Source organism: Brachycentrus maculatus, unplaced genomic scaffold, assembly GCF_059751285.1.
Source record: "Brachycentrus maculatus isolate JH-2025_06_01 unplaced genomic scaffold, ASM5975128v1 h1tg000050l, whole genome shotgun sequence".
Taxonomy (NCBI): Eukaryota; Metazoa; Arthropoda; class Insecta; order Trichoptera; family Brachycentridae; genus Brachycentrus; species Brachycentrus maculatus.
In genome coordinates this window covers 760732-782707 of record NW_028280804.1, presented here as the reverse complement: position 1 = coordinate 782707, position 21976 = coordinate 760732, and the positions used below count along the sequence as shown (strand labels likewise).

The 21976-nt window shown below is 34.2% G+C and overlaps 3 protein-coding genes across 3 annotated transcripts; 1 reads left to right on the top strand and 2 right to left on the bottom strand.

Annotated features, from left to right (window-relative positions):
• The first annotated feature begins 965 nt into the window (after positions 1–965).
• mRpL11 (mitochondrial ribosomal protein L11) lies at positions 966–4541 on the top strand. Its single transcript, XM_088277776.1, has 4 exons — positions 966–1339; positions 1864–2053; positions 2972–3138; positions 3947–4541. Exons 1-4 carry the CDS (start codon positions 1205–1207, stop codon positions 4043–4045), a joined length of 591 nt encoding a protein of 196 aa, XP_088133902.1. The 5' UTR covers positions 966–1204; the 3' UTR covers positions 4046–4541.
• LOC148312021 (N-acylneuraminate-9-phosphatase) lies at positions 4473–21192 on the bottom strand. Its single transcript, XM_088277775.1, has 5 exons — positions 20985–21192; positions 15632–15806; positions 12245–12329; positions 10383–10605; positions 4473–9505 (listed from the first exon to the last, which is right to left on the bottom strand). Exons 1-5 carry the CDS (start codon positions 21090–21092, stop codon positions 9272–9274), a joined length of 825 nt encoding a protein of 274 aa, XP_088133901.1. The 5' UTR covers positions 21093–21192; the 3' UTR covers positions 4473–9271.
• Positions 18228–21192, bottom strand: Neurochondrin (neurochondrin). The gene has a single exon (XM_088277774.1). The coding sequence runs from the start codon at positions 20557–20559 to the stop codon at positions 18343–18345; it is 2217 nt and encodes a 738-aa protein (XP_088133900.1). The 5' UTR covers positions 20560–21192; the 3' UTR covers positions 18228–18342.
• Positions 21193–21976: the final 784 nt, after the last annotated feature.

The window sequence follows — 21976 nt, the reverse complement described above, 5'->3', positions numbered from 1 at the left end:
TTATCTTTAAAAAAATATATAAAAGTATCAGATACATTTTGGACAGTATGTTCCCTCGATTGTGCATTTTCTTTCGATTAATATTTTATTTTTTCATCAATAAGTTATTTATCGTTATTTAGAATAAAATTATCATTTAAGTATTATGATTAGTTGTACTATAAAAAATATTAAGTTAAAAATAATTAGGGAAAAACGGTGGTATTCTTCAAATAAATACATTTTTACGCTATAAATACAATAAATTGAAGCAAATTTCATATAAAGCGAATAAATCATAACTAAAAAAAAGTTAATTACTCACACCACCTACCCTATTCTTTTCAATACCGTATGTCGTCAATTAAGTTGGTCACCCCTACTCTACATATTTCTTTCAACACCGGATATCGCCAATTATGTTGGCAACTCGTTTGATTTGCAGTATTATGCGCACCGCGTAAGAAAGTAAGTAGCATTTACTTGTTAAACCCCGAGAGATATTTTCGTTGCGCCGAAGATGAAATTGAAAAACAGGTTGGTTTTAACAGTAGTACGGAGCGTTTATAAATTATCGAACACATTTTAATTTGAATCATTCGTGTTTAAATCGCGGTATTTCTAGCGTAGTAACCCCAAAAAATTGGTAAACAAAGGGTTTTTATTATACAATAAGAATTTTTCTCTCCCTTGTTGGAACAAAAATCTAAAATAAAAAGGAGGTAGATACCTGTACCTAAATAAAAGAAATACAATTATTCTTCTTCAAAACCTTATCCGCATCCCAATGGTGCTATGCACTGTATTATATAAACGTAGTGTTATCTTGACGTTAATACACGAAGGAAAGTTGTCTCCGCTTCTGGTCCAGGATAATATTGAATAAATATTAGAATGAAAAAATCACTCATATTTATTTGACCCGAACCCGGGACCTCCAGAACGGTTTTCCGAGCGTGCCCACCATTTTACTACGGAGGCGGACAAATACAATTAAGTTCTCTTAATTGTTTATGGTTTACAAATGTCAAACTGAAATAACCTAAAATTTTTAAGATCCAGCGGGTCGAGCTGTTGGTACATATATAATCTTTGTGTTGGTATATGTAGTCGCGTAATATATAATATCTGTTTTCATTAATAAAAGTTCTATTATATGTTTGGGTTACATTCAATATACGGATTGATTGGATAATCTTTTCACCGATATTTTTAAGCATCAGTCATGTCGAAATCTGTAGCTAGGCTCAAAAATATGAAGAAGTCGCTGGAAAAAATTGATCATTCTTCCAGACTCAGAACACATATTCCTGCTGGAATGGCTACTCCTGCTCCCCCTCTAGGAACGCAACTTGGGCAGGTTAGAAGTAAAAATATATACTTAAAGTTTAAGTTTAAGTCTTAAAGTATACTTTGTTTCCATGGACAGTTAGACGTACCAACGAGTCCATTCGCCAGGAACTACACTTGGATAGCTTGACTCTGGCCAATGTCTATACACGACGGATTCTTCAGTTCTTTGGACAATGCGCGTGGCAATGAAGATAGCCTGGAATGACTGGTTGTGATCGGTAACCTGGAGGAGAAGAGAGGGAGAGAGGAAGATCCCTACACGATGGACCGATCAAATTAAGTCAGCAGCAGGCACCTCAGTGGTTAAAGCGCCACGCGCAGCGCAGTCAAGGGATAACTGGAGAAGAGTCATCGCTTCCACAAGGAAGCGATGACTCTTCTCATGATACCCTCAGTAATGAGGAATAAGACGGAGAAGATAATACTTTGTTTTCTATATTACTTTTAATTCAATCTGTTATTATAAATTCTTTATTTTGTTTTTACAAACATTACCACCTAAAAATTATGGAAGTCTATATTTTATTTCAGCGTAGCATAAATATCCAAGCATTCTGCAAAGATTTCAACGAGAAGACGGCTCACATTAAGCCAGGTGTTCCATTACCAACCCGAGTGTCCCTGAATCCCGACCGCACTCACACAATAGTAATTCATCAGCCACCAACGACCTTCTTTTTAAAACAAGCCGCAGGAACCCTTAAGGCAGCAATGCAACCAGGTTGGATTATTTTTAGTGGGATCAATATTATCAGAAATTATGAATAATACTCCCTGTCTTAAATAGATATAAGATTCTACTGACAAACAACAATTCTAGTTGATTAAACTCGAAACGCAGTTCTTGAATTCAATATATTTCTCGACAGACCATAGATGTGTCTCCTGAAAACAAATCTAATCATTATATTTTTCCCTTTCTATTATGGTAAAAGTACTGCTCGGGAACAATAGATAACCCATCCACACAGAGTTGATTTGCGTTTAAGCTTATAGTATTGATAGTACTTTTATATTTTTGCAAATATTATTTCAAGAACTATTTTGTACGGTAGCTTTTATTTTATGAATATTTTTTTTTTGCTGATACTTTTTAGGTTTTTGTGGTACATTTTATAAACTTTATAAAAATGAATAAAATAACAACTTTGTTTTTAAACACTAATTGCACAATTTTTTTTATTTGGGTAACAGCAAATCACGCAATGACGAAACGAAAAGATTGAATGTTAAATTCAATGTCGAATGTCACTCAGTATATATCGTGGGTATACTGGCAAAAAACGTTAACTATAAAATCCATGTTTGAATAATCCCTGTTCTTTAAAGCTTTCAGCCTGAATAAAATACCCGATATTAAGCTTAAAGTTCAATTTACTTTTAAAACCACATAAATATGACACTTCAAACTAATTAGTATATTTGCATTGTATATTGCATCATTAAGTCAAAATCGCATATTTTCGAGTTATTGGTTTTTGCCAGTAAACCCACGATATGTAGTTTCTTTTTTAGTTTGTTCACTACAATTTTTTCAGTTCAGTTTAAAAATGGTTTAAGTTTTTACATTATGGAATGAATTTGGCACGATTTAATTCTTGAATTATTATTATTTTATTCTGATAATGTTCATTTTTAGGGAAAGAAATTTGCGGCAAAGTTACCCTGAAGCACATCTATGAAATAGCAGCCATAAAATGTCAGGACCCTCCCAATCGACACCGCAGTTTAAAGGAAATGTGTAATTTGATTATCGGCACTGCCGGTACTTGTGGGATCCAAGTTGTCAGAGATCTTGACGCACAGGTATGTTGCGTTCATCTGTCAAAATGTAGCGGAATTTAGAAACATTCCGCCTTGAAAATCTGGCACTAACATATCACAATTACATAGAAAAACTAATTTAACAAAATAGTTTTTTAAATCACAAATAAGTCTTTGTATACTCAAAGGCATCTTGCGAAGCTTTTTATCGATCTATGATGATCCAATATGACAATGACTAAAGCCTCCCCTCTATTGTCTATGTTCCCATTGTTGAGAAATAATAATAAAAAATAATAAATAAAAATAAGAAACAGCTCATACCCCCTCTTCAATCTTCAACGTCCCAAGGAACCAACTCTAAACTTTAGAATTAGCTTCACATACGGTGTTTAAAAATGATGCGGAATGCATCAAAACACAAATCACAAAAGATTTTAAGAAATAGTGGTAGTTACTTAGTAAAACGTAAATTAAAAATCGATAGATTCTACCTCAAAGTGACTACCGAATTAATGAATGAAATTAACATATGGAAATAGGTTGTCACTTAAGTACACGTTTTTAATTTTATTTTTATTTTTAAAGAAATAACCCGCAAAGCGTTTATTTTAGATGCTTGTCTGCAGGTAGGATAGTAAGGATAGGGAAGGTAAATGTGAAAAATACATCACAAGCACCCAGACCAATTGAAAATAAATCTTTCTTAAATTCATTTAACAATTGGTGGGATCGAACCCGCGACGCCAGATTTGCAGTCGAGCGTCTACCCAACTACAGCACAGCGCCTGCCTATTATGTATTTATTATGCAATGGTGATTTTTTTTCAAGGTCTTTTTCATTTGACAGGAATATGCAGCATTTTTAGAAGAGCGTAAAGAAATACTAGTACAGCAAAGGAAGGAACTCGATGATATTAGAGAAGCCAAGATGTTGCGAACTGCTTAACTATATAGAAAAGTGCTTTATTTTGTAATTTTGTAGTTATATGTATTGTGAATAGAATAAAAACTTGTTGAATATGAAAACATTCGACTTTCCATTTCCTCACTCTTTTGTGTGGTTTTTGTTGTCACATAGTACAAGTTTATATTGTAAAGAATTTCACATTTAAGCACTGGGTATGTAAAATAAAAATGTCCGCTTCCGTAGCAAAATGTTTGGCTCATTTGGCTACCATGTGGAGGTCCCGGGTTCGATTTTGGAGCGGGCCAAAAAAAGGGATTTTTTCACCCTTGGACATATTTATTTAACCTGAAGCGCAGGTGTGATGACCTCACATATCGTAATTGATAATCAAGATGGCACTGCTAATAAACTGCAGCATACTATGCACCAATGGGTGTGGAAAAGGGTAAGAAGAAAATAAAAAATGTTTTATTTGAATGAAGATTAAATTTATTGGTGCTAAAAATTTCAGTTTCTAAATTGTACACTTACAATGAAAAAGGGAACAAAATTAGGAAAAAAACTTCAATTTAATGAAAATATTTATTTATGGCGTTCATTAACTAACATTAAATATATATAAAGACACAGTTTTGTGCACAACAATATTTTATATTTTACAACAGTATTTTTATTTAATTTATTGGCAAGCTTTTACTAAGTCTTGTACGTCTAATGTTAAAATAAGAGGAGTCTTCAAAAAGACAGCACAACAAAAAGCCGAGATTTAAGGAGTATTAAATGTATGTAAAATTATATGCCTCTAAACATAACAAACGATAGTATACGCATAACATTTATCTATATAGTTATAAAACATGTGCACGGGTAGCAAAATCGGAAATGAAAAATTGAGAATGGTGCTGTTAGATTTAAAATTAGTGTCTCTTAGTCATATTGCAACAGTTATAGCAAACAAAATACACACGGTAGTTTAACATTATTTTTTAGATCGCTTCAAATCTGATTTTCAGAATGCGGGTTCACTAAAAAAATACATACGAAAGAAAAAATATTCTCAGATAAATGACGAAAAGTTATGTGAGATAATTATTTGAAACAAAAACGAATTTATTGATCTATCTTTCATGAGAATATTTTAATAAATCTGAAAGTTATTTACACACCAAGCATAAGCATAGGATTGGTATTTGTGTTTTAGCATCTTTTATACTTTACATCTCTTAAAAATCTTTGGAGGCATTATAAAAAACGCGATTTAAAATAAAACTGTTTTTTCAAGCGTTATGAAAATTTAGTCTTCATTATTTTCTAAAATTAGATATGTTGTACTACTTTGATTGAATATCAGATAGGGCGATTGTCCACTACCCAGAATTTGACCGTCCGGCAGTCCGGTTTTTAAAAATGAAAGCGACTACGACAGTTTAGCGTGATCGAATTTACACGCAACATGTACACGCACCGATCCGAAAAAATATGAACAAAAGCACATGACAATCCAAGCCAATCGTCGTTTTAAACGCTAACTGATGTGCCGGATGGTAACAATCCGTGTAGCGGACAAACGCCCATAGTGTTATTTTTTAGTAACGGCGGAATGTGACTAAACACTTCCAATCAACACAGTGCTCACATACATTTGTAAGCACTCAAGATGGCAACAGCGTACGGTCCTAAGCAGCCATTTTGACACAATATTAATTGATTAAGGCAGTATTCAAATCGTAATCAAACTTACGTTAAAAAGCAGCTTATTCATCCATAAATTCTTTAAACACTGTTATTGCTTGGGTGCTCACAGACATATACATATGAGCATCGCGGTGATTGGATTAATAGAGACAATACATGTGAGATGAGAACTAAATTGCAAAAGGAGACAAGTAGGTAATAATAATAATAAAATTGGATAACTTATATAGCGCCATTTTCGTAAAAAAATACCTCAAGGGCGCTTCACTGTGAACCATAAAGTTGGAATGAGAGCAATTAATATTGTTTTCATTTACCTATTTATATACACATACATATCATTGAGTCATATCCTATGTATTATTAAATATTTATGGATTTCATCTTAAAAAATAGACAATTTTAAAAACATTAAAAGTAATCAAATAATTCAGATGGATTTCGACTTTTGGAAATTTTATCGACTCATTTATTGGTCTAGATAGACACAATATAAAGGGTCCGCCAAATAACTTTTTTTTTTTGAAAATGCTATAAAAAAAAAACTAACTAGCTTCGGCTGTGTGGCACGTAGCGCCGTCCTGTTGAAACCAAATGTTGCCAATATCCTCCTCTTCAATTTTTGTGAACAAAAATCCGTTCAACATGGCCCGATAACGATCGCCATTGACTGTAACGGCCACTCCTTGCTCATTTTCAAAGAAAAATGGCCCAATTATGCCTCTGGACCAAAATCCGCACCAAACAGTGACTCGTTTTGGGTGTACCGGCTTTTCAATGTATGCGTGCGGGTTTTCTGTGCCCCAAATACGACAATTTTGCTTGTTTACATACCCGCCAAGATCAAAATGAGCTTCATCCGAAAAGATGATTTTTTTGGCAAAATCGGCATCTTCTGTAAGTCGATCCCAGGCCCACTCAGCGAAGCGAAAACGCATTGGATGGTCAGTTGGCTTCAACTCCTGAACCAATTGGACTTTGTATGGCGTCATACCAAGGTCTTTATGCAAAATTCGTCTCAATGATGTCTCCGAAATGTTCAATTGTTGAGAACGACGGTGAATTGATGTTGATGGCGCTTCACGCACACTTTCTGCCACAACATCGATATTCTCGGGTGTACGCACTGTTTTTGGCTTTTCACGCTTTGGTTTATCGATGAGGATGCCAGTTTCTTTCACTTTTTTCACAAGATAACGAACATACGGAGCTGACGGTGCTTCTCTTCTTCCAAAAACCGTACGCAATTTTCGCACACATTCTGCAACATTACCATGATTTTCAAAGTAATGTCGCAATATTTTCCAGCGTTGTTCAAGCGTATACACAACCATATTCGCTCAGCGGAAGGATAAAACTAATTATCTGTCAAATCAGACATGAGCTAAGTGTTACCATTCACGAAATAAGCACTAGTTGAAAAAAAAAACTTTAGATGGCGGACCCTGTACTATGATGTAACAAAATTTGATACAATATAAAAAAATGCAAAGTGCAATAACAATGAATATATGTACTATTATGGTTTTATCACAACCATTTTTGTTTAAAAACATATGCTTTGTATATGAATACAAAAATATTATTAAATTTTAGAATAAAAAATATTATTTCTTTGATAAAAAAGTAAAAAGAATTTGAGAGGAAAGCTGCCTTCCACAATGGTCAACAAATATCTAAATAGATTATTCAGTAAAATATATTTTTGAGATTCAAACATATCAAAGTATAACACTTACTATAAATGTTTATATTGTGAATTCTAGAAACAAGCACATTAATATTTCACCCGTAGCTTTGAGTAAATTCACACATATTCTAATTTATAGGCATAGAATTTAAAATGATGTAATAGTCATAAATACAGGGATTTTAAAGTGATGTAATAGTCATAAATACAGGGATTTTAAAGTGATGTAATAGTCATAAATACGGGGAATTTTAAATGATGCAATATTCATAAATACAGGGAATTTCAAATAATGTGATATTCATAAACACATAAACACAATTGGAATTAAAAATAACGTAATATTCATAAACACAGGGAATTTAAAATTGTGTGATGTTCATAAATATAGTAAATTAAAGATTATATAACAGTCATAAATACAGGGGAATTGAAAAAAGTACTTCTTTTAAAATAAATACCCCAATAGTCGACTACTTTGGAAATTTCTAGTCAACAATAGGAATAAATTTTTTGAAATAATAACCCTATTTTGGTTTTGCTGAACTATTAAATTTAATGGCATCGCAACATTGTATTTCTGTACACATTTCTTTTACAAAAAAGTCTCTAAAATGATACATATATCTATTTACTTTTTTTGGTTAAATTTTATAAAAACATTATTTGCAAGTAAATAGTTTGTGGCGAAAGAAATGTCTACAAAAACAGTAAGTTGCGATGTATTTTAAAATATAATTTTTAAAAACACACAATTTTAACACAGTTAAGGGAGGGAGAGTTCATGGGATCAAATTCAGATAAACAATTTTACAAATTTTAAACTTAATAATAAATAATGACAAAACAGCTTAATAAAGAAAAGAAGATCAATACATCATTTGTGACTTTTTGTGAGATCACCTTAAATATATCATTATATTAACATCAGGAATTTGTCATAAGCATTCGTTTGCTTAATTTGTGAATATTGTATAAAACAGGATGGATACATCACAGTGTATACAAATATAAGAATCATATAACAGTTATAAATAAAACAAATTGAAACGTGCACTGTAAAATAGCAAGGAACAACCTTACTAAGGTAACCGAGTTTTTAATGTTTGAATAAACAAAAACAGTTTTAAAAATTATGTTCACCTTCTTTAGTATTAAACTAGACATTGAATCTACATATTAATATTAGAAAAAACACATAAATGAAATGAAGCACACACCAACGTGAATGGTCAATCGCAAATCTTTTAACAAGCTTAAAAATAATTATATGACTTATCATACCCTAGTCAGTCACATTTCACAGTATTTATATACACCCGTCAAGGTATATCTTTACTTAATGCGTAATGTATATAAACACGTACAAAAATATTTTGAATGGTTAACTTTTCCACATCTTTTTAAAATTACCATTTGTATAGTGATTTTATTCAAATTAAACGCTCGTAATACTGACAATCGGGGAATCATCGGCGTGTAAAAATAGGGCAATCTGAACAATACGCTCCATAAAAATATTTGTCGTAAAATAATATGTCTTAAATATAATAATGTATTAACGCTCTTCCTAATTCTCCTCGGGATGAAACTACGTCAAACGGGAGTAGCTTACAATATCAGCGCAAGTAATTTGTTCTTATGATTAAAAATAAAGTGTAGAAAAATATGATCGTTCTCTCGGCAAACTTGTCATTCTAAACCCATACTACGAATCGGTAATACGATAATTCCTCAACCAACTAGAAGCCCGATGCTTATTCACCGCAGCAAACGAAGAAGCTACCTTTATTCCCAGCGGGTGGAACATAACTAGATGACTACGTAACGGCACCAATGTAAAAAAGATTCGCGAGAACGGTGAAACATCTGAGTTGGCATCAGCTGGTTTCCGTGCCGTTGGCGATAGGAGGGAAGTCCCCGGTGGCCGTATTTTCCTTTCCTTCCGGCTTGTAACTCGGCGATCCCTCGTTTTTGATTGTGTTTCCCGAGAGAATGTCCGGCAGGTGCATGACGCTGGCGATTATGTAGTTTGGAGTCACAGCCGGAGAATCGGTATCGTCCGATTTGAGCGGCACCCACACAGTGCCCCCGAGCTCAGCTTCTATGCCACCCTGTCAAAATAAATATGACAGATTTTTTTACTTCAATTTTTTTTGTAAAGAGAATTTTTATTACTTACAAAAATACTTTAAAATTTTTATACTATTTCTGTGAGCCTAAGCGGCTCATTATTAGAAATAGGTATCAAATTGTGGTAGAGTGGCTTTGAACCGAGAAACTCTGACTCAAGTGTCCGCGACCCTAACCACGGGATCACAACCCGACACAATCTTTATTTAACCACTTTTTTACACAAAAATAGAACTAAAAATGTCAGAATATTAAATTTTTTATTTAGAGTTTACATAATTTAAAATTTGTTCAGTTCAAAAAAACAAAACAAAGCAATGAAAAATGTAAAAAAAATTGACCTTATATAGAAAAAAAAAACTTAAAAAAAGTCTTATTATAAAAATAATATAAAAACGATAAAAAAATAAATGATAATGTTTGATCATTTATCGAAGAATTTTCAAATATGATTTGCATCTTGAGCATTTTGATCCATGAAAGCATGTGTATTTCCAAAAAAAGAATGTATATGTATTGTTATTGTATTGTTAATAAATGTTTGTATCCTCGTATAAAATAATAGAGCACAAAAATATTTAAAAAAAAAATATTTCGTAGTAAATAAAAAGTTCTAATATGAAATCAATATATGTAGCGATTTACGTATTTGTGAAAATTATTTCCAGTATGTAGGGTAGAAAGACTGATTATTCGGAGTTTGGTTGTTTACGGTTGGCAGCAAAAAACCGACTAGCGTTTGGTACACAAATTAAGATTTTTTCGTAAAAATATGTAGTTTTTATTATTAGTACAAATTTGCTTGTCCTTTACAAAAATTGTCGCTAAATAAAGTGTTAGAATGAATAGTAAAATTACCTGAATATCTGTCTCTAATTTATCCCCGACCATAATGCAGTGCCTGGGTTCGACTCCCAGGAACTGACAGGCCTCCTGGAATATCTTCTGGTCGGGCTTCTCCCAGGGAAGGTCTCCCGACACGAGGATGCAGTCGAACAAGCACTTCAGCTGTAATCTTTCCACTTTCTCCCACTGTGCTCGCGATGGTCCATTGGTGATGAGAGCCAACAAGTAATGGTTTCTGTCAAATCAAAGACAATTTAAATTTAATAAAATATTCAGATAGTTACCTAAGACAGCGTCGGTATAGATTGTTTCACATTCCTATATACAGGACCAAACTGCCGATGGTTATGCCTGTAGGAAGAGCTACCGCTATATTGAACAATATCACTCTGGATCTGTTCCATGTGTCTGAAGGTGTATTCCGAAGCGGGATTCTAATATGTATCTTTAACAAGAGTCTTCTTGCTTACTTTTTAATTTATGTTTTTAATGTATACGCCTTAAATGCATGTAATGTAAATATTAAGTTTTGAATAAATTAAATTGAATTGAATATTAACTAAGACATTTGATTTTTACTGTCCGTAAAAAACAGGTATTTTGACTTATGTGGTATTTGTCTCAATGTTTTAATTCAATATAAATAAATACATATATTTTAACATTTTGAGTGCATGCAAATTTTTGTTCAGAAAGGTAGGATTTTAATTTTAATTTTATTTGGCAGTCAGAAGAGAGGATGTTATTGCCAGTGTCAAGTCTTATTTTTATTTATAAACAAAATGATATTTAAAAATAATATCAAAAATTAATAAAATGTTCAAAGTTAACATGCTTTCGCTTTATAATTTTAGAAATTTTGACCGCAATTCTAGAATTAGGTTCAGAAAGAAGGGTGGATCAGGAGTTATTTATATCGAGAATTTGATTGATATCGCAACAAAGATGAAGAAGTCTATTGACATGGGAATATGGAAATCTGAGTGTACATGGCTTACGACCGTTCATTGGCTGGTGTAAGTAATTTATACTCTGTGTGACATTGATCATTCTACCCACAATTGACAACCACATTATGTACTAAGTATTGAAAATTTGTATATGTGTTGGAAGTGACAATCGACGTTTTATCCAGAATAAACTTCATTGGTGACATCTTTGGTTGATATAAGTTATCCCATAATATAAAAGTTATAATATTCCCAGAATAAACATTTTCATCTACAATGAGATATAAAAAAATCCTGAAATGAAATATAGTACAGAAATGAAAACAAATATCGTTTATTAAACTTATTGGGTTTTTTCTACTAGTATTTCTTGGTAGAACTGCAAAACTAGAAGACTTATTAATACATAAGGATATTGTGCTTCTTCTAACTGTTTTATGCACCCATGTTGCATAGGGCACCAAACCAGATTGACAGTGTTAACTTCGTTATAACTACATGAAGGCTAAGAAAGTTTGTAAATGACGAGTTGTAAAAATTAATAAAACACCAATTATATAGACCTTATATGTCCGCCTCCGTAGTGTAATGGTCAGCACGCTCGGCTACCGTTCTGGAGGTCCCGGGTTCGATTCCCAAGGGGGGTAAAATAAATATAAGTGATTTTTTCACTGTAATATTTATTAATGGACTGGTACCTGAAGCGGAGGGCTGATCACCTTTCCTTCATGTGTAAACGATCAAGATAACACTGCGTTAATATGACACAGTGCCCTATGCACCATTGGGGTGCGGATAAGGGTTTTATTTTATTTTATTTTATTTATATAGACCTTTCTACTAAACTCGAAAGTATGTCAACTTTGAGAAACTAAATAAAAAAAGTTGAAAAAATAATTAGAATTAGTGAATCAAAATTATTACCTCAGAGATGAAAGGAGATTCAAAATTTCAGGGCTAATGGCAAGGTAGTGGTATCTCAGTTCTAGCCACTGCAAATAGATGTCATCTGAAAATACATAGGTGGAATATAAATAACTGCTACCGGTGCATACAATCTTGATCGAGACCTCTATTGTTGGATGACAGCAATAACTCAACAAGCTTAAAGAATACTGCAGACTAAATCAAAGTAAGCGCAGAAGCTGCATCTATATTCAAAGCAAACTGGGGAAACTAAACAATCAATATCAAACTGTAAGATATTGATATTCACTAGAACTTCGATTATTCAGATGGATAAAAAAACAATTAAAAAAATGAATTCGCCGACTCGTACGAAGCGAATTGCATCTATCGTTGTTACGTTGTAATGCATAACATTTTGGCTGTTGCTTTATGCTTTCTTTTCAACGACATCCTGGAAAATATAAGTCACTATTCACTGTACTCACGATTCAAAAAGAACTGTTGGCTTAAAGCAGAAAAAATAAATACAGGCGGACCTCATCTTTCACACATTCGACTTTCGCACAATTCGCTATTTCGCAGATTTAAAAAATAAATCTTTTTTGGTAATAATGTTTTTTTTTTCGTTCAGATGTTTCCCTTTCACACTATGAAATGTGTATGAACCGGGTTCGTACTGTGAAAAGTGTTGTGTACGTACTGAATTACAGCATATAGAACTCAATAAATAATATTCGAGACGCATGGGTTGAAATAATAGTGAATAATGAAAGGTTGATGGAAACAACTATGGCCAAAATGATGGGAGATTTCATGAATTCTGATGAAGCTCCAGAAACCATGACACATGAAATAGTTCACCTAATGAATAAATACAAATTTTTAAGTACAATTTTTGGTGTTTGTTTATTTTTTTTTACATCCCTCTACTTTCGAACATTTAACTTTCGCACACATTTTCAGGAACCAATCATATGCCAAAGTTGAGGTCCGCCTGTATGCTATTTGTAAGTCTAGACAAGTAAAAATGATTAATATTGAATGTACTTGTTTTTCTTGTCAGATATGATTTTTTCTATCCGGATTTTCTTTATTTAGACTACCCTCATCCTCAATTAGTCCGGATAATCGAGGTTCTATTGAATAAAACACCGTAGGCAAGAAATAAATATTTCAGATCTTAATCCAAATGCCCAAAAACATCCGTCACCCCTTCTGTCCTTAGTATGTGGTTACTTACTAACTTACTTAATCTATATCCACTCCTTATGTAGAGCATATGGAGTCCATAAGAGCCTCTAAGCTCTTTTTTTCGGTAACCAGCTCCATGACATCCTCCCAAGACAGGTTCAAACAAAAACTGACAATGAATTATCAGTAGTGGGCGTCCTGTGTGGCGGGAACCTGATGCCTTGTAAAAGAGGCAAGCTTTATTAAGGCTCTCGGGAGGTATGCGAAGTACATGGCCTAGCCAACTATATTGCCCTTTCTTGACGACAGTTGTGACCCTATACCTTATTTCCTCGTTTTCAAGTCAACAAATGCACAATTATTTTTGTTGTTGTTGTAGATATCAGTTCTCAAATTTGAGTATACAGCTGCTCTGGGCCCTTGTAAGGTTCCATGTTTTACGGCCATATAAGAGAATTGGAGTATGTGGAAATGTATCCAAAATTGATATTCAATTTTTTGTTAACACATTGTTTACGGAAAACGCTTAAAAGAATCTTTAACATACTGTTAGAAGAGAACGCGAGACGCTTATAAGCATTCTATTCACTTACTTTTGGTAGGGCACAAAACGCCAAAAACAGCTCGTAATTAGGTTTGCGGCTACATGTGATTAGTATAGGACCCTTATTATTTTGGGGTTGATGAAAAAACCGCCTGACAACAATGCGTTAAAATGATAATTTGTCATTTTCATTTCTGAAATAAAATTTATTCAACCGTAATACCGCATTTCAAGGTCTGGATTTTTTGTTCATTGTGAAGGTGAGCAGTGTCCAAGGTTCAAATCCACACAGCAACACGGAACAGGAATAACATTTGAAGGCTTGAAGCCGAATCCTTTGCGATGATAGAAAGACACTCCTTCTGACCTTTATCTTATGAATATTTAACGAATGATTCTCATCTATGATTTTTTATTTTAATTTTATGAAACTATATGAAAACAAGTACTTTTATTTCATATATTGTACCTAAACATAAAACAGTAGAGTTTAATCAAGAAATATCTACAAAAATATCAATAATATATAATAATAATTATGGTCTGTCATTTTTTTAAGCTGATAGAGATTCATTCGCATTTTTATATAATCTCTGGTGCTAATAACATCTAAGGTTGTGACTTGGTTTGATGACGTAACAATATTTCCCAGTAAACACATTTTTTATTGCTAATGACGAATGTTACCATTGATAGCAAAATAACAGCAAAAACAGGCTTTTGTAGAAATGCAATTAAGGAAATTAATATCATTCGTTTGATAAACAGATAAAATATAATAAACGATAATAAAAGCCATTGAGTTAGTAATGAACTTGACTTATACATTTGACCTCGTTAATGGCCATTATGATAAAGGAAAATATAGAGGGAGATGCAGTTTTAGGTCGATAATAGTTCTATACTAGTTTGTGTGACCTGTTTAATGTTATTAATACAAATTCAAGTAAATTATTATTTATTTTTAATTATTTTAAATGACACTCAAAAAATATTATTCAAAACATATTTTCTTGATGAAGTTTTATGCAGAAGATTATTTTATCAGAAAAATAATATTCTGGATAAAACTTCAAGGAAATATGTTTTGAGTAATAATTTTTTTGTGTGTCATTTAGAATAATCAGAAATGACTGACTTCTTTGGTTGATTTAGGATATATTCGATTGGGTATACTAGTAAAATATGATGGGTAACTATTGAAAAAACAAATAGGTTCTTAATTCTGTATTCCAGAGATGTTTGATGTATTTTAAAAATTAGTTATGATTATATGAAATAATGCAGTTACCCAAAATATTGTTTTCTACAGTTAACAGTGAATATGAGAATCTACATTAACACACTAAAGACGGGAAAGGTATTTCTACCTATTCGGTCGATTGATGCTTGATAAATAATAATAATTTTAATAATTTGTATAGCACTATTTTCGTATAATACTACCTCAAGGGCGCTCAAGGACGGGAAGTGAAATTTTACCTTCTGCGCTGGCCAAATTTCAAAGTCAGAAGAGAAGGAATTATTGAATGTTTTAATATGAATATTGTGTATCAAGTCTAAATAATATGTACACAATTATTAAATCCCGTTGCCAGCGGTCCGCAGGCGTAAAAAAACACCAGGTGAAGTGTGTTAATATTTAGGTAAGTAATATGTTGGCTAACTTGCGAGGTGGGAGTGTTCCTCCTCCAAAGCTTGACTCCACAGGTGTATGCGCCATGAATCCAGATCGTAATCCGGATTGTCGGGACATCTCCGGAAGGTTCTCAAGAAAGCCGAAGTTGCTCTGATGGCTTCCTCGTGAGGTACTCCGTACTCTTCCGTCAATATTCCATTCAGCTATCCAAGTTTTATAAACAAATACATGAAAATAAGTAACAGCTTACGTCACAAATTAATCACTTCACACATTTCATATTCTTTACAGTTTGTGAGGTTTTATTCTTTAGCACGGGAAACAGGTTTAATTCAAATAAAAATTATTATTTCGAGACACTACTGCAAGTATTGAGTTAAATATTCATGAGATACAAAAATAAATAATAGTATGACGCTTATCAAACAAATAATATTAAAAAAAAACATCAACACTGTTCAATTCAAACATTTTTTATATTAACCTACGAAGATATCAACATAATAAATTTGATACGTAAATATCAGTATTACGTACAATCATATTAAATACAGATAACCTTTTAACGACCTGATATTATACAAACATAACAAGATAATTAATCGATAAAGTGTGTTATAAACATAAAAGAGTGTTATAAATATTTATACAATTTTAGTAAGAAAATGACAAGTTTTCATTTGAACAAGCCCTTCACAAGTAGCACAAGGCCATGATGTCAATAAAACATGTTCGTGAAGAGGAAATCAAAGAAAATATTTCCACATAGCACAATTTCTTATTTGCATACAGGAAATGGGCAAACTTGTCTTAATGCAAGAACAAGTTCTACCAGTCATATGTGTGTGTTATTATACCTTGGAATAATAAACACCACATTTTCATTGGGGATTTATGAAACACCCGCTAAAGTATAAAACATGTATATAAATACGACCATGACTCAAACCACTAGTGGGAACTAATTCTCAGAAAATGCAGGTTTTTGATACAGCTCTTATCAATACATTTTTATCCTCATTTATGACATGTTTTTAATAATGAACAGATAAACATAATCTACATATGCCCTTAGTAACCGTGATATGGTTAGCTAATTACCGTACGTTACAATGTTCTGATATAAAGAGAACCGATAATGATTTTCTAATGAAAATAATTGGTTTGTTGCTTCAATAACAAGGTAATATTGAATAGAAAAACAAACAGTTTAAAGTAATTTTCCACATTTTGCCAGTACTGTGTGGAAAACGAGTAAAGCCAAGTGTTCAAACACTTTTAACAACAATCAATCTATTGATGATTATAATAACAATGCAATTATATATAGCGCTGTTGAAAAAAAACAGCTTTTAAATACATCTTCTCTATTCACTCAAAACTCTCCAACTAACTAACAATGTTAACATCCAAAGAGATGTATGCAATATTCATAGATATCCATTGTCAAAATAGGAATTTAAAAGTGGAAAAATATTAATATGTACTGAGGTGCTTTGTTAGATGAGCTGAGAAAGGCGGGAAAAATGTTTGTTAGTTAGCGATTTTTGCAAGAACAGAGGTGATATGAAAAAATATTATTTGTTCCAATTTGTTTCAGAAATAATTTAGTAAGTTCCACGAAATACGATTAGAATATAATAAGCCTAGTAATAAATACAATCAAAATACATTTCCGGATCAAACGTAATATGAAATAACCCAATTATTGTATTTTATACATGGATACAATAACAAAAAACACAATCGTTTCAAAAGAAGAATAAATTATAATTGACAATATTATTATTATATAGGAAGTCATTAGCAGTACAAAACATGAATTTACTATTATAAATGAAATAATATGCTAAAAAATTCTAGATTTTTTTTTAAGTAGTAATTTTTTATTACCAAAAAAAGTATGAGAGTAAAAGTTAATTTCTTCAAGAAAAATATGAAAAGTTGATATACATTTTGAAAGCACGAATTGAAATGAACATTGAACATACGAGTTATCTCCGTTTAGAATGCCCAGTAAAGATAATATGAAGATTAGTTTTACCCGAGAAGGCATTATAATGTTGCATAGTGTAAAATTGAGTAGCAACAATGGTCTTTACCTCACAGCGTTAACAGAGATTAGTCACAAACTCCCGATCTATTTATTTGGCAAAGTTAGGAGCTGTTCAATAGCATTCCAGTCATTGTCAATCCAACTCTGTAAAGGTGATTCAACATGAGATATAACAAAATGAAGTATAAAGTGTTTACATACCTATGGAGCGGTACCTTCGGGGTGAAAACAAAGCCACAAGACATGCTGATAGTGAGATCTGCTGATGTTTTAATTTACAAGTTGCAGTATATTAAATGTGTCTGGTAAACAAATGTGATGGCAAAACCAATTTCAGAAAAATGTGCAAAATATTTCGCCAATCATTTCTGAATGAAAATAATAATCACACATTCAACTTCACTCAGCTTTGAAAAACCCACCCACGGATATGTTCAAAATAAACATTATGCGGAGAAACCCACATATCACCTGCTTCGACATATCAGTGCGTGGATTATTAGTCACTTCGGTGCGGAGGGAAACATATTTATAGAAAAGGGAAATCGAGTAAATGATAAACGTCATATAAATTAAATTAATGTATTCAACGAAACCATTAGTAAAGTATAAAAAAATTACAGAATATAAAAAATGTAGAAGGTATTTTCGTATTAGCACTATCTAACGAGAGATTAATAATATTAATCTCCAAAGAGCTTTTTGCCCAGGTCCATAAATCTGTGGTTACGGCACACTCGAAGGGCATCGGCCTTCTTTAGCACTTTGTCTACGTCGGGGTTGGCATCCACCAGGTGGCACAGGAAGTCTTCGAAGGCCGATTTCACATTAGGAGGGAGGGTTCCGATCTTAACCTTTTTGAGCATTTCCAGAATCCCCTCTGCCCATCCGCTCTCGATGGCGAATTCCGATATCCACGGGACCAGAGCGAGGATAGCGCTCATCGTCTGCATTCCCAAAAACCACAGTTCCATTATTTCTGACCAGCATTCCTTGTAAGTCATGGACACTACCATCGCAGTAGGGTCGTTGGATTCGTCCACCATGTACGCATCCCACAAAAAGCGGATGGTAGATTGAATGTATCGGCAAATGGAAAAATCGTTCTTTTTTACTTTCTTGGATTGCTGTTTGAGCAATAAAAGGCCGAGAATAGCCATGTGTCCGTAGAGAACAAGATTTTCCGGAGAATTCTTGAGTTCCGGCAAGTTGTTGAATATAAACATCATGAGGGTATTGAACAAAACACTGTCATCCACCACTTTGGCCTCTAAGACCGTCAAGTTCATGAAAATATTGCAAAGGCTCACCATGGCAGTGCGGGAGTCTTTCATTTGTTCCAAGAGGAGGGGATCCATTTCGGGTTCGGGCTGTGTCTTTACTTTCAAGCGCTCGGACTTCGGTACGGGAGGCTTCTTGTAATGAACGATAGTCCAATGGAATGCCATACATTCAAAAAGTACTTCGTCTTGTTTAGATTTCATAATTATATCTCTGGCCTTATCTTCGACTACTAAGTGGCAAATTGAAGGCAGCATAATACGAAGAATATCGACTTGTCCTAATACTGAGGCTTCGGTTTCCATGGATGAGGAGTCTCCCGCTTGTCGCTTCTCTGCGAGCTTCCTGTTCCTGCTGGCGTAGAAGGTGTCGTTGGCGAGCGACAGCATGTACGGGAGGAGAGCGTATACCTGCGCCCGCATGGCCGTGGTTTCCTGCGCCAGCCACGCCACCAGCACTCTCACCATTGCGCAAATGTACACCTTTTCAGCGTCTGGAAGTTTATCTCTTCCTTTGTCATTAGAAACTTTGGTAAGAACTGAAACCACAGCGGTGAACGCTCCTTTGAGTCCCGTGTAAACAGTCTGTTTTTCTTTTTGTTCCAAATCGATTTGGTCATTGGCCATGTAGTTGATAGCGAGTTCCAAGACTACGAAACAAGCGGTAACGAGTTCGGCATTGGAGTACGCTTGTTTGAAGCTTTTGTCATCGAGTTGCATCCGAACTTCTATCGCGCAGAGCTGCACCAAAAGGAGGAAAAACTTCTTAGGGTTTTCGTCATCCGTTAAAGTCCACTCGATTCCCATTATATCCACGACGTTGGATGCGAGTTTGAGGGCGGGATCGCGTTGGTTCTTTCCGATTCTACTTCTCAGAATATCATTCAGCGCCTTGTAAACGCTCAGGGGCCAAATCTCTTCGGACGCTGATTGGGATACGGCATTGCGGTTGCAGGTAAAAAGAAGAGAGTTGAGGATGCCGGCAAGTTCGAATTTTCTTTCCGAATGATCTGTTTCAAAATCTAAGGCGATCTTATTCATAAGAGAATTGAAGGTTTTCGGATCGGAGCCCCACGCCTCGGAACCACCGTTGCTGACGAGCGTGACGAGAAGGTTTAAAGCTTCGTCCGTTTGGAAACTCTGATGGGAATAGATTTCTGACATTTTAGTGATGGCTCCTCCGTCCACCAGCGCCTTCCGTCCTACGTTGTGGGACGCTATACACTGCAGGCACATGTAGGCTTCGTTCACCACCATGAGGTTGTCATCGTGGTCGTCGTCGTCGGAGGACTGCACGATGTCGAGGAAGACCGGGATGTTGGCCACCATCTCGGGGTGGGAAGCGAGTTCCGGGTCTTGGCAGAAGCACGTGAGGATGGACAGAGCCACCGACTTGTAAACGGACGGGGGGCAGTCCTCGGGCACATCGTTGCTCAGGAGCAGCTTCTTCAGAAACTTAAAGCCGATGGCTTCGAAAATAGCCTTTTTAGCGTTAGTGTTGCAGTCTTTGGCTTTTATCAATTTAGTCACCATGAACAAAGCCGCGAACTTTTCCGTGTCGCTACCGGCGGCCTTCAAAATAGCGATGCATTTTTTCACCGGTTCGGAGATGTCACCCATCGTGATAAACAAAGGAAAGCTCGGTTAGTCGGTCGGGACGCGACACTTCGCAGTTCACACGATGCGGAGAACCTAGGCGTCCTAGGCAGGCGGCGAACTGCAGCTCCGCGATACTCGCGCACCCAATCACGTGTATATTTGGAACTTCAGCTCTTCCAGAATGTCTAAATCGGGAAACGGGCTCCTGTTTCCAATGTTAACAAACGATCTATTTATAGTCGTATGCGAGAAACGTCCGTTCGGCCGCTGGAATACGGCGTATGCTGGCACAAAACCGTGACACGCGGGAATGAGGTTAAAAGATTTAAAAATCAAAATACGCTAGAATGTGGCGACAATTTGCGAATTTTTCACTTCGGCAACTAACATCGACATAAGTACTACGCGGGTAGTTTTCAATTCCCGACATTTACATAAAACTTTACCTTATTACAAGTTTTGCTGTCAGCTTTTCTAGTTTGAATCAACGTATTATCCAAGTCAAATAAAATCGCAGCCACACATATGTCATCCTTTACGTTTGTATCGGCCATTCTCTCTAACACTTTCCTGATACGTGATAAATCTACGGAGAAAATATATAACTGATACCGATACAATGCGCCTCACTGTGAGTCGATTCTCCGTCGCTGTGATGTCACGTAGCCATGAAAATCAGAGTTTGGTCGAAATATTCTGCCGTCTATGGCGCAGTGCGCAGTATATTTCCGACATTCTGACAGCTAAAAATAAATAGCCTGGGTAGGCGCGTATGATATAAAAGTCTAATTGAATATTAAATCTACCTCTTTTTACAACCTGTTACTACCCATTTCATTCCATAATTAACTTAATTCAAATCCAAGAAGTTCCTTTCATTTTAAAATCAAAATAAATTGAAAGGCAAACATTTCATGCAGGTATTTAAAAATAATACATACTTAATGCTGATTCATAAATCAACATTATGCATGATTTAAAATACCTACATGCAATGCTTTTACTTACATCATCGAAAAGAATATATAATAACTAAGAGTTTACTTATACGACGAAACCGCTTCAAATAATAAAATTGTAATAATAATAATTTTGGCAATATTTGCAAATCAGTTAGTTAAATACAAATGCAATAAAAAGCTTGGTAAACATGCAATTCTGTGTTTTGTTGTAATATATAATAAATAATATTTATAAAAACCATGTATCAATAAAAAAAATAATGAAACAAGAATGTAGAATAACATGAAATGTATACCAACGAATATTTTTTTTAAAATATATATTTTTTTAAATATACAAATCATTTGCCATAATACAACAATCGACCTATATATTGGCAAACAAAATCCGATGAAAGCACGTTGTGGAATGTTCGAAATAGAGCCATCTTTTGACAAATATCCAAAATATTATTTCAGTTTCCAAAGCAGCTGAC

Bases quoted from the DNA above. Each gene is read 5' to 3' on its own strand.
- Neurochondrin (XM_088277774.1), bottom strand. From the start codon at position 20,559: ATGGGTGACATCTCCGAACCGGTGAAAAAATGCATCGCTATTTTGAAG.
- LOC148312021 (XM_088277775.1), bottom strand. From the start codon at position 21,092: ATGGCCGATACAAACGTAAAGGATGACATATGTGTGGCTGCGATTTTA. The intron at 15,807-20,984 runs GTAAAGTTTTAT...AAACTTGGATAG, and splicing joins ACAGCAAAACTTGTAATAAG to CTGAATGGAATATTGACGGA. The intron at 12,330-15,631 runs GTTAGCCAACAT...ATGTATTTTCAG, and splicing joins GGAACACTCCCACCTCGCAA to ATGACATCTATTTGCAGTGG.
- mRpL11 (XM_088277776.1), top strand. From the start codon at position 1,205: ATGTCGAAATCTGTAGCTAGGCTCAAAAATATGAAGAAGTCGCTGGAA. The intron at 1,340-1,863 runs GTTAGAAGTAAA...ATTTTATTTCAG, and splicing joins TAGGAACGCAACTTGGGCAG to CGTAGCATAAATATCCAAGC. The intron at 3,139-3,946 runs GTATGTTGCGTT...TTCATTTGACAG, and splicing joins TCAGAGATCTTGACGCACAG to GAATATGCAGCATTTTTAGA.